The sequence below is a fragment of the Berghia stephanieae genome, chromosome 3 (genome assembly GCF_034508935.2).
Source record: "Berghia stephanieae isolate SIO BIC M18660-M18661 chromosome 3, UCSD_Bste_1.3, whole genome shotgun sequence".
In the NCBI taxonomy this organism is placed as follows: Eukaryota; Metazoa; Mollusca; class Gastropoda; order Nudibranchia; family Aeolidiidae; genus Berghia; species Berghia stephanieae.
In genome coordinates, this window is record NC_088362.1 from 63,702,833 (window position 1) to 63,713,493 (window position 10,661).

Genomic DNA, 10,661 nt, shown 5'->3' on the forward strand with positions numbered 1-10,661 from the left:
CATTTGGAGATTGTACTCGTCAACATGACGTGACAACAAATACTTTTCTTTCACCTGTCTCGATTTTACGGATGTATTAATTAATGTTTTTATTGCTTTAGTTATTGGGTGAAGAAGGATTCCGAACCTGAAACATTTCATGTTTGGTATTTTGTTCTGTTTTTTTTTTTTGTTTTTGAAGCTGTTTTATTAATCTTTGTTCATTTTTTATTTTTAATTGAATATTTGATAAAAAAAAAACCCCAGCAAAATAAGTGATTTTTTAAATATGAACAATTTATTCAGCAAGTCATGATTAATGACATGAAATAAATTACAATTACAGGAGATAACAATAGAAGAATGAAATAAAAAAGTCCAGGAGATCAACAATGAGATGATGACATCCAATAAAACAATGCCTGATACAAACATAAAATGAAACATTTCTATATTTTTTTATCATTGATACAAAACTGCTACAAGCTGTGGACTGTAAAAACAATGAATATAACAGCCTCAAGAAAGAACAAATTGCCAAACACAGAATATTTCGGGTTTAAAACTCCTCTTCAACCATAACATTTTGTTCTTTTTTGAAGTTGTCGTTATATTCAATTTTGTCCATATATTTTGTATTCAACAAATCAATTAGCCTGTGAGTATTTATCAAAACATATAACAACATGCATTGAAATTGTCTCCCATTCGGAATAAAAGTCTGTACAACAACAAGGAAAGCTCATCATTAATGATGATTTAATTTCTATCAGATCCAAAGCGTGTCCATTCTGACGTCATCAGCTACACAACGTTTTCTGCCAAGGGTTGTTGTTGGGGTTGAATTTCTGGGATGAAAACAAGTCTGGTTATTAAAAAAAATAATTAGTCAACAAATATAACAGTAATATTTAATATACCAACATCCTTCATACGACTGTTGGGCTAAAAATATGTCGACAATCAAAGTTTATATGTTAAATCACTGTCAACAAAATGTTGCATTCATAGGCCTGCAGGCATTTGCACATTAACCATTCACATTCAAATTCAATTTCCGATCAAAATTGGAAGGCAGATAGCTTTTTTTTTTTTTTTTAATAATTTTTTGTTGGAATATTGTACTTTATAAAAATGTGAGCTGTAGTCTCCCATAACACCAGAGAACAGCGTATTAATCTATCCCCATCCTTGGACGTACCATGATGGAAGCCAAAGGGCTGATGTCAGAGTAATATCTTCTCATCGCTTCCTGCACATCTGAGGGCATAATGGTCGTGTCCCAAGAATAGTCCATATTGGCTGGGGGTCCACTCTACATAGGCAAAGAAAATAAAAAGCTATGTAAAATATTTTAAACATAACACTTTTTTTATGAGTCAATGACAAGGAAATATCATAATAAATAACAATATCATACTTTGGCCACATAAAAAGAGACAGGGTTCAATTAAAAAAGCTTTGTATGGAGGGTACTTGCGAGGTCAAGCAGAGCTGAGGGAGGTGAAGGAGTCGGACCTGAATAGGAGAGCAAACACAGAAGCAGGATGCATAACACAGATGGAAACCAGAAAGGAATCATTCAAGATATTTAGGAGGTTATGTCCAATGAGGATGAAGAAGAAGAAGAAGAAGAAGAAGAAGAAGAAGAAGAAGAAGAAGAAGAAGAAGAAGAAGAAGAAGAAGAAGAAGAAGAAGAAGAAGAAGAAGAAGAAGAAGAAGAAGAAGAAGAAGAAGAAGAAGAAGAAGAAGAAGAAGAAGAAGAAGAAGAAGAAGAAGAAGAAGAAGAAGAAAGAAAGAGAGAAAGAAAGAAAGAAAGAACGAAGGAAATAAATAAAGAAATGTGTTACAAAAATAAGATCTATTGTCTCAAAATGGTTTTCTGTCAAAACTATGGTTTTTGTTGTTCTAAAACGGAGGTTATGTGGTCTTGTGGTATGACACTTGCTTTCAGATCAGATGGTTCTGGGTTCAATTCCCACTCTGAGATACACATAGTTGAGTCCTTGGAATGGGCTTTCTACTCGCATACTCTCACAGTACGCAGGTGTAAAATTAGTACCTAGCTGTTAACAATGTTGTCTCTGTCGGAAAAAAATGTAATATCTCCTAATAGGCATCATGTCTCGTTCTACATATTACATGTTGCTGTTGGTCCTTTGTAAAGCACTTTGAGCGTGTTAAGTGGATATTGCGAGATATAAAAAAAGTTCAAGTAAAATACTGTAATTATTCTCCTCCATAAAAAATTAAAACTCATCCCAAGTCTGATATTTTGGGCTATAAATTCAATTTTCAGCATCTCAGTCATCTCAACATGATACTGATTTGAGGTGATGGGTGACATATTTGGACTTTAGATAGAAAAAAAGTAGTCCTTCAGAGACATGAGGCCCATGGAGCCAGAGTTCATCCCCGTTTCTACAGTGTGAAATGGACAATAGCAATTGCTTGCTACCTTTGGATAGGATGCTAGTCTATCACAAAGTACTTTCCACCAGATCTAACAGACCCAGCTACCAAATCACTGTTGGGTGGACAGGAGGGTAAGAAAATATCTTGACTGTACACAACTGGTCCCTCTGCGTGTGAAGCGAGTGCTCTACCAACTGAGCGATTGGGACCCCCAGACTTTAGACAGTCACCAATCAAACCATGATAAACTAAAATATAAACAGCTAGAGCTCACCCTCTTTCTTTTTTTCTTGTTACTGCTTGATGGGTTGGTTGAGGTCGGCGTGGTCGGATTGGAGCTTGTGCCTGAAGGAGGACTCTGGAAAATGTTCCAGAGATGGAGAATAGAAAATAACTTGTGAGTGTGATGGGAAATAAGGCAATAACGATTTTAAGAAATAATACACAGATAGACAAACACACATACACAGACAAACACTCACACACAAAGATATACACACATACATACATATCAAAATTGTTTATTTCAGGAAATATACATGATAATGTAACAAGGGTAACATATTCATTGACATAATACCATTTCCTAAAATAATGTACAATGTATAGAGCTGGAGTATTAATTTGAACAGTGAAGTTTCAGACTCTGCCACAGAATGTCCCAGAGGTAATAATGATATTAGTGTTGATGACGATGATAATGATGATGATGACGCTGATGACGATGATGAAGATGTAATAAGGCGATAGGTCGCCAGTCGTCGGCGTTGTCCTTGTTCCCATTCTTTTTTGGTACCAGTGTTATGATACTGTGTTTCCAGTCTGGGGGGACTTTTTGATATTTTAAACAGGTGTTAAAGATGGCCGTAAAAATTGGTGCCAGTTTGTTTATATTTTGTTTTATATATTTATAGGTGACACCGTCTGCCCCGGGTGACTTTTCATTAGGTAATTTTTTAACACAGCTTGTGAGTTCGTCGATTGTAAACTCACTTGTTGATGGTGTCCATGCGGGAGGGGGGATAGTGACATCATCTGACCAGGGTGTGTCACTAATGTTTATATTGTTTCGTTGACATTTTTCTTTATAGGCAGTCTCTACTGTGTTGATATCTATCTCACAACTTGGGTGTGTTTGTTTACATCCGTTTCTAATAATATCAATAGCTTTTCGTTGGTGGTTTATGAATATTGCTGTGAGTTCTTGTCATGTCACCTCTTTTTCCTCCTGTGCTCTTGGTGTGTTGTTTTGGATAAGGGAGGGCATAATGGAGGACTTTATATCTATTATTTTTATTTCAATGTATTTTAATAGAGCTTCATAATTATTGATCGGGTCTTTTATAATTTTTTTTCATCAGTCCATCTGGGAATTTTGTTAAGATTCGTTTGCAGTAGCGGAGAAATTCAATGCTAAACGGCTGTCCATTATCGGGTCTTTGGATTTGGAATGTGTTGTTTTTGATGAAAACACTGTGTAGTGTTGAAAATAATTATATCCATTTCGATGGGTTGGAGTGACAAAAAGTATGTATACATACATACATACATACATACATACATACATACATACATACATACATACATACATACATACACAAACTCAAACGCAGAGACAGACTAACACACATACACACACAGACAGACATACACAAACACACACACACAAATACTCCCACCCATAAACAGACAGACACACACACACATACATACATATACTGCTTTGTGGCCTTGTGATATGACATCTGCCTTCTGATCTTTGGGTCCCTGGTTTGAATCTCATTATAGCAGTTCAAAGTTAAGTCTTCGCTAACAATTCCCTCACTGTACTCAGGCATAGAATGAGACCCTCGTCGTTAACAGTATAGTCTCTGTTGAATAAAAAATCATAGTGTCTTCTCCAAGGACACAAGGTTAGATCACCTGCAGAAGGCCTTGAAACAAGATACCCACAGGTCATAGGCAAATCGTCAAACCACACGATCACAAAGCAACCTGGATTAGCTATTATAGTTTCTATACTGTGCGACTATGTGGTCTAACACTTGCTTTTTGATTGGAAGGTCCTGGGTTTGAGCCTCACTCAGCACATAGTTGAGTCCTTGAAAAAAGCTGTTTACTCACATTCTCTCACTGTACTCAGGTGTAAAATGAATACCTGGCCGTTAACAACATTGTCTCTGTCCAAAAAAAATTGTAACAACAGGTGTCATGTCGCATTCAACATGTTAAACGATGCGATGGTCAGGGACCCTTTGTAAAATGCTTTGAGCACATTAAGTGGATATCGCGCTATATAAATGCTCAAGTTTTAATTTAAAACTTTTTTGTATACCCACCATGTTGGGGACTGAAGACGTGCTGGAGGAGTCGGCCTTTCCCAGCAGACTTCCAGAATGTAACTGTGAGTACGTGACACACAGAGCTGGTCTGCATCGACTCATGGGATTCCCTGGCTCCACACGACGGTCTTGTTTCACCAGCAAGGCCAGATCTACTAGCTACAAAAGGGAGAGAACATTTTTAAAAATCAAAAATATATTATATATATGTGAAATTATTATTGGTGCAAAATTCAGAGCAGTATAAAATGAGTGTCGAAATGGATGCATTGGACAAAATGTGAGTTGATTTTCACTCATTTTATATATATATATATATATATATATATATATATATATATATATATATATATATATATATATATATATATATATATATATATATCTCTCGGGTGCGAGACCCCCCTCTACCCCAGAAAAGTTTAGAAGCCTGTGCCTACCAATCTATAAATAATGTAAGTCTGAAATTTCACCACACTCAAATTCCTTTATTGAACTTTAGGTAAATCCGGTTTCATGAAAATATTTTGGAAAATGTCAATTCTACGATTGTTTAATAAACGTCATTTGTTGATCTCTCATTTTGTTTGATGACAATGCCTAGCCTTTTAGCCTGTGATCCAATTGATTTTATAATATATATATATATATATATATATATATATATATATATATATATATATATATATATATATATATATATATATATATATGAGTGTGTGTAGGTGTGTAATCGCTTTAAGAAAAATTTAAATCATTTAAGTGTAAAGATAAGATGCTTTATTGAATGTATATTAACAAAAAGAATGTGTGTTGCCCATCGTACCTGGGCAACAGTTTCATAGGCCAGATAACTGAATATCTCTGTAGCAGTTGGAGTGAGGACTATCTCTGGGTTGACATTGACTGCTAACCAATCTCGGAATCGCTGGGACTTTGTGTAACGCTGACCTGAGATATGAAGTCAGTGAAAGTGAAATTCATTATTGGTATTGTTATGCAGGATAATCCAGCATGAATTGAGATCAAATCTGTCAATGAAAGAGATGCGCACGTTGCAATGATTAGATAAATAAATATGTAGATATAGAATTAATGTATACTTTTACAGTACTGTTTCATGCTACTAGGGCAATCTACGGGAAGTGCGCATAATCATTATTGTTGTTTATGATTGTGTGTTGTTTCATGTTGTTATAAACAACAATACCCATTGCACACACTTCCCATAGACTGCCCTAGTGGCATGAAACAGAACTGTAGAAGCAAACAATTATTATATATTTATGTATATTTACTGCCCCTTTAATATTAAAGTCGAGCACTGTTATTTTCGTGGTTTTTATTTTATAACTTAAAAGATAGGTAGATAGATAGACAGAACAGTTGATTGATGGATTGATTGATGAAGGGATGGACGGATAGATGGATGGATTAGAGAGACAGGGAGGGGCAGAGAGAGAGAGAGAGAGAGAGAGAGAGAGAGAGAGAGAGAGAGAGAGAGAGAGAAAGAAGTGGGAGGGACATAGAGAGAGGCGAGGGAGACGGACAGAGAGATGGAGAGGCAGAGAGATGGAGAGAGAGAGAGAGGGGGGTGAGAGAGAAAGAGAGAGAGAGTGAGAGAGAGAGAGAGAGAGAGAGAGAGAGAGAGAGAGAAAGAAGTGGGAGGGACATAGAGAGAGGCGAGGGAGACGGACAGAGAGATGGAGAGGCAGAGAGATGGAGAGAGAGAGAGGGGGGGGGTGAGAGAGAAAGAGAGATTGAGAGTGAGAGAATGAGAGAGAGAGAGAGAGAGAGAGAGAGAGAGAGAGAGAGAGAGAGATAAAGTAATATAATAAATAAGATTAACAACATGAAAACAACTCATGAAGATGAACTGACAAGCAAACCCCCTCCCCACCTCCTTCCCTCTATCAACTCAGTCAGATTATGTGTGTAATCATTACACAACACATTAAAAAAAAAAATCAATCAATGAACTGATCCAATAAATCAGAAACATCATCATCATCATCATCATCATCATTGACATCATCAGTTCCTGTTTCCCATGCTTCATACTTCCTATGGCCCTCACCAAAAGAGACTCAGTCAATCCACAGGGCTCCCTTTTCATGGACATACAAAACAGAAAAGTCTCTCTAAACTTGAAGGCTTGGCCAAACACAAAAGACGCTGAACATAACTAGTTGCGGGCTTAAACCGCTCTGCTCATCATAACAATTGTGTCTGTAGCATCGCAACTTGTAGGTGTCTTGGTGGTCTAGTGGTATGCTACTCGGCTTCGGATCAGAAGGAAGGCACATAGTTGAGTTCTTGCAAAAGGCTCTTTACTCACATTCGCTCACCGTACTCAGGTGTAAAATGAATACTTGGCAGTTAACAGCATTGTCTCTATCGGGAAAAATTGTAATATCGCCTAACAGTACAGGCATCAAGTCTCGTCTTACATGTTACTTGTTGCTGTTGATCAGGGACCCCATTTAAAGCACTTTAAGCACGTTTAGTAGATATTGCCCAATATGAAAGCTCAATTTTTAAATATATTTTTATTAAAAAATTTTTTTTTGTAGAATGCAATGTGTGTGTGTGTGTGTGTATTTCCCGTAATTCTTACTAAAGTTGGTTTGTCTCGCTTTGCAAAACTCGATGTAGGCCTGTGTATCCATTCCCTGAGCTTGAAGTTCTGCCCTCTGGGATAAACAGATGGATGGAGAAATGGAAAGAGATTTTAGTCATTCGTAGATGGAGCCAGTTCATACAGGCCATTTCTACAATACCCCACACTATTGGCTTGCCCTATATTTAATAATAATAACAACAACAACAACAACAATAATAACAACAATAACAACAACAACAATAATAATAATAAAATAATAATAATAATAATAATAATAATAATAATAATAATAATAATAATAGTAATAATTACAATAATAATAATATAATAATAATAATAATAATAATAATAATAATAATAATAATAATAAATAATAATAATAATAATAATAATAATAATAATAATAATAAAAAAAAATAATTACAATAAAATAATAATAATAATAATAATAATAATAATAATAATAATAATAATAATAATAATAATATAATAATAATATAATAATAATAATAATAATAGTAATAATAATAATAATAATAATAATGATAATAGTAGTAATAACAATAATAATAATAATAATAATAACAATAATAATAATAATAATATAAATAATAATAATAATAATAATAATAATAATAATAATAATAATAATAATAATAATAATAATAATGTGTTTTATCTATGGTTTTTTCCATCCAAATCTCAAAACTCATCCAAACATCCACAACAGAACTCACCACCATCCTCTCATGTTTGATGACATCCACTCCTTTGTCATCGAATAAGGATACGAGCTCTCCTATGTAGAGGAGAAAAAAAAATTGAAAATTATTATAATTTATCTTCATATTTTATATAACGCAAATAGTCAGATGAGAGAAGATAGATTGAAATAGTTCGGACATGTTCAGAGACGAGAGAGGGAGTACGTGGAAAGGAAAGTATTGGATACACAATTAGTGGGAAAAAGAAAAAAGGGATGCCCAAAGACTAGATGGTTGGATAGGTTAAAGGATGATATGAAAGAACTGGGCCTGGAAGAAGATGATGCTATGAACCGAGATGCATGGAGATGTGGCATTCATTGTGGCAACCCTGCATAATGCGGGATAAGCTGAAAGAAGAAGAAGTCAGTGGATAAATATGTTCAATTTTAATCAAACAAGTAACAAAAGTATGCTGGTTTTATATGAGAAAAAAATCAAGTCGTCGGTCATGTTCATGTTTCCATTAGAGATCTATCAGAATGCCATTACCATCTAAGTAACTCTGTACTGTAACATAACTCCATCCATGGCCAAATTTATGTGTACCCGACGATATAAACCAACTGATTCGGTCACTGAACATTACTGTCCATGTTGGTTAAATAAATATATATCCTAACAAGAATAAAATGATGGTACCTTCCGGTGTGGCTATGTGAAGTAACACTCGCTTTCTGACTAGAAGGTGTGGGCTTCGAGTCCTGCTCTTAGCAGCACATAATTGAGTCCTTGGAAAAGGCTCTTTACTCACATTCTCTCACTCTACTCGGGTATAAAATGAATAGCTGGCCGTGAGCTGTTGTCTTTATCGGAAAAAAAAGTTGTAATATTGCCTAATAGGTGTCATGTCTCATTGTTGGCTAGGGACCCCTTGAGCACTCGCCAGATGCTGAAAGATGTCTTTAAAATTATGTTTTGTTTGTTTTTAGAGCACTTCACAAAGGGTCCCTGGCCAACAGCAACACTAAACATGTAGGACGAGACATGATGCCTGTTATGGAATGATGTGATATTTTTTCCCCCAACAGAGACAACACTGGTAATGGCCAGGTACTCATTTTAATTTTATACATGAGTACGAGTATGGTGAGGGAATGTGAGTAAAGAGCCTTTTCCAAGAACCAAACTATGCACAGCTCAGAGCGGGTCTCAAACCCAGGATGTTCCAATCCAAAGGCGAGTGTCATAACCACTAGACCACATTGCCACATGTACCTGTTTGGTCGATTGTCGACAGAAAGTCATAGCAAGCTTGAAGATTTTTTCCCATGGCTCGTCTCTCTGCTGCACTCTTGTCCAGTTGAACTGATGGAGAAAGGAGGAAAACATAAATCTTTGAGTGTTAAACTCATTTCCATGGTTTTAATCAAAATATTTCATTAGAAAAAAAAAAAAAAAATAAAAAGATATACCACTTAACAGATTTAAATATATAGGAGCAAATGTTTGTGTGTGCGAGTTTTCTTTTTTTTTTTTTTGGCTCTCCTGTAAAAGTCTCCCGATACGCAACCCTTTATCATGAGATGGTAAAAATATAATACATTTTTGACAATATAAAAAAATAATAATCATATAGCAAAATATGAATATGAATCATGTCACGCCATGTGATAATGTATGACACGCCATGTGATAATGTATGACACGCCATGTGGTGTTGATGATGTTGTACATACACAGATTGATGTCCACCTTCTTCCCATCGTCGGGGTTCAGACTGCCTTTGATGACATTCTTGTAATCTCGGACTTCGTAATATCGAATCAGTCTTTTCAGTTTGGTCTGACAAATGACAGGAAAGAAGACACAAGTACAAATGGCATTCGTTGCACTTCAAATATTTCACCATATAAAAAACAAATATATCTATAATAATACAAATACAAATGACTTCCATTATATTATTTAAAAAATAATAATTAATGTCTCACTGGGGAATGCTTAAAGTTCTTTATAAAAAAACACCCCCCCCCCAAAAAAAAAAATACAAAAAAAATAAAAAATAAAAAAATAAATAAATAAATTGACATATAAACTTATCTTGATGGCGTAAAGTGAAATGATCAGTCTTCTATTTCAGCTAGGGGGAAAACATTAATTTTTAAAAAGTTAATAAAATATCCAGCTTTGAATGTTTCAGTTGTAGGATATTTTCCACCATAAAGAAGAGAAATGAAGCCCAAATGTCATATTTGTGAGAATGAATGCGATTATCTGTACCATAATACCGTTTACAGACGATGAGTGATAAATTCCCACATGCACATGCCACATCAATCATAAATTCTTGTTTATGCAAATCATTTCATATAGAGGAGATAATCACGACTTTTTGATAGGGTTTAGAAAATTTAAATTGGATTATTTCCCCTGCGACATGGTTTGATATTCTAAAAAAAATAATATTTCTTTTGACTAAAATGTTTCATTATTTTTACAACTCTAGATTTATTGATACATTTGATTTTTTCCCCCTCTCCAAAATGTTAGAAAGTGATGATATTAGGGTTACTGTGTCGTTTTTTATTCATGTTA

The 10,661-nt window shown here is 34.8% G+C and overlaps 1 protein-coding gene across 2 annotated transcripts in view; it reads right to left on the reverse strand.

The window, feature by feature from the left end:
* Nucleotides 1-255: 255 nt before the first annotated feature.
* LOC144968185 (transcription initiation protein SPT3 homolog) overlaps nt 256-10,661 on the reverse strand; it is a 114,661-nt gene continuing 104,255 nt past the window's right edge. For both annotated transcript variants that reach the window (XM_078906277.1, XM_078906278.1), the window contains 9 exons: nt 9,803-9,908; nt 9,342-9,431; nt 8,097-8,158; nt 7,354-7,429; nt 5,563-5,687; nt 4,734-4,895; nt 2,669-2,752; nt 1,181-1,294; nt 256-827 (listed from right to left, as the gene is read on the reverse strand). In XM_078906277.1, the coding sequence (XP_078762403.1) occupies nt 780-827; nt 1,181-1,294; nt 2,669-2,752; nt 4,734-4,895; nt 5,563-5,687; nt 7,354-7,429; nt 8,097-8,158; nt 9,342-9,431; nt 9,803-9,908 (867 nt within the window). In that variant the 3' untranslated portion in view covers nt 256-779. The remainder of the gene's footprint in view (nt 828-1,180; nt 1,295-2,668; nt 2,753-4,733; nt 4,896-5,562; nt 5,688-7,353; nt 7,430-8,096; nt 8,159-9,341; nt 9,432-9,802; nt 9,909-10,661) is intronic.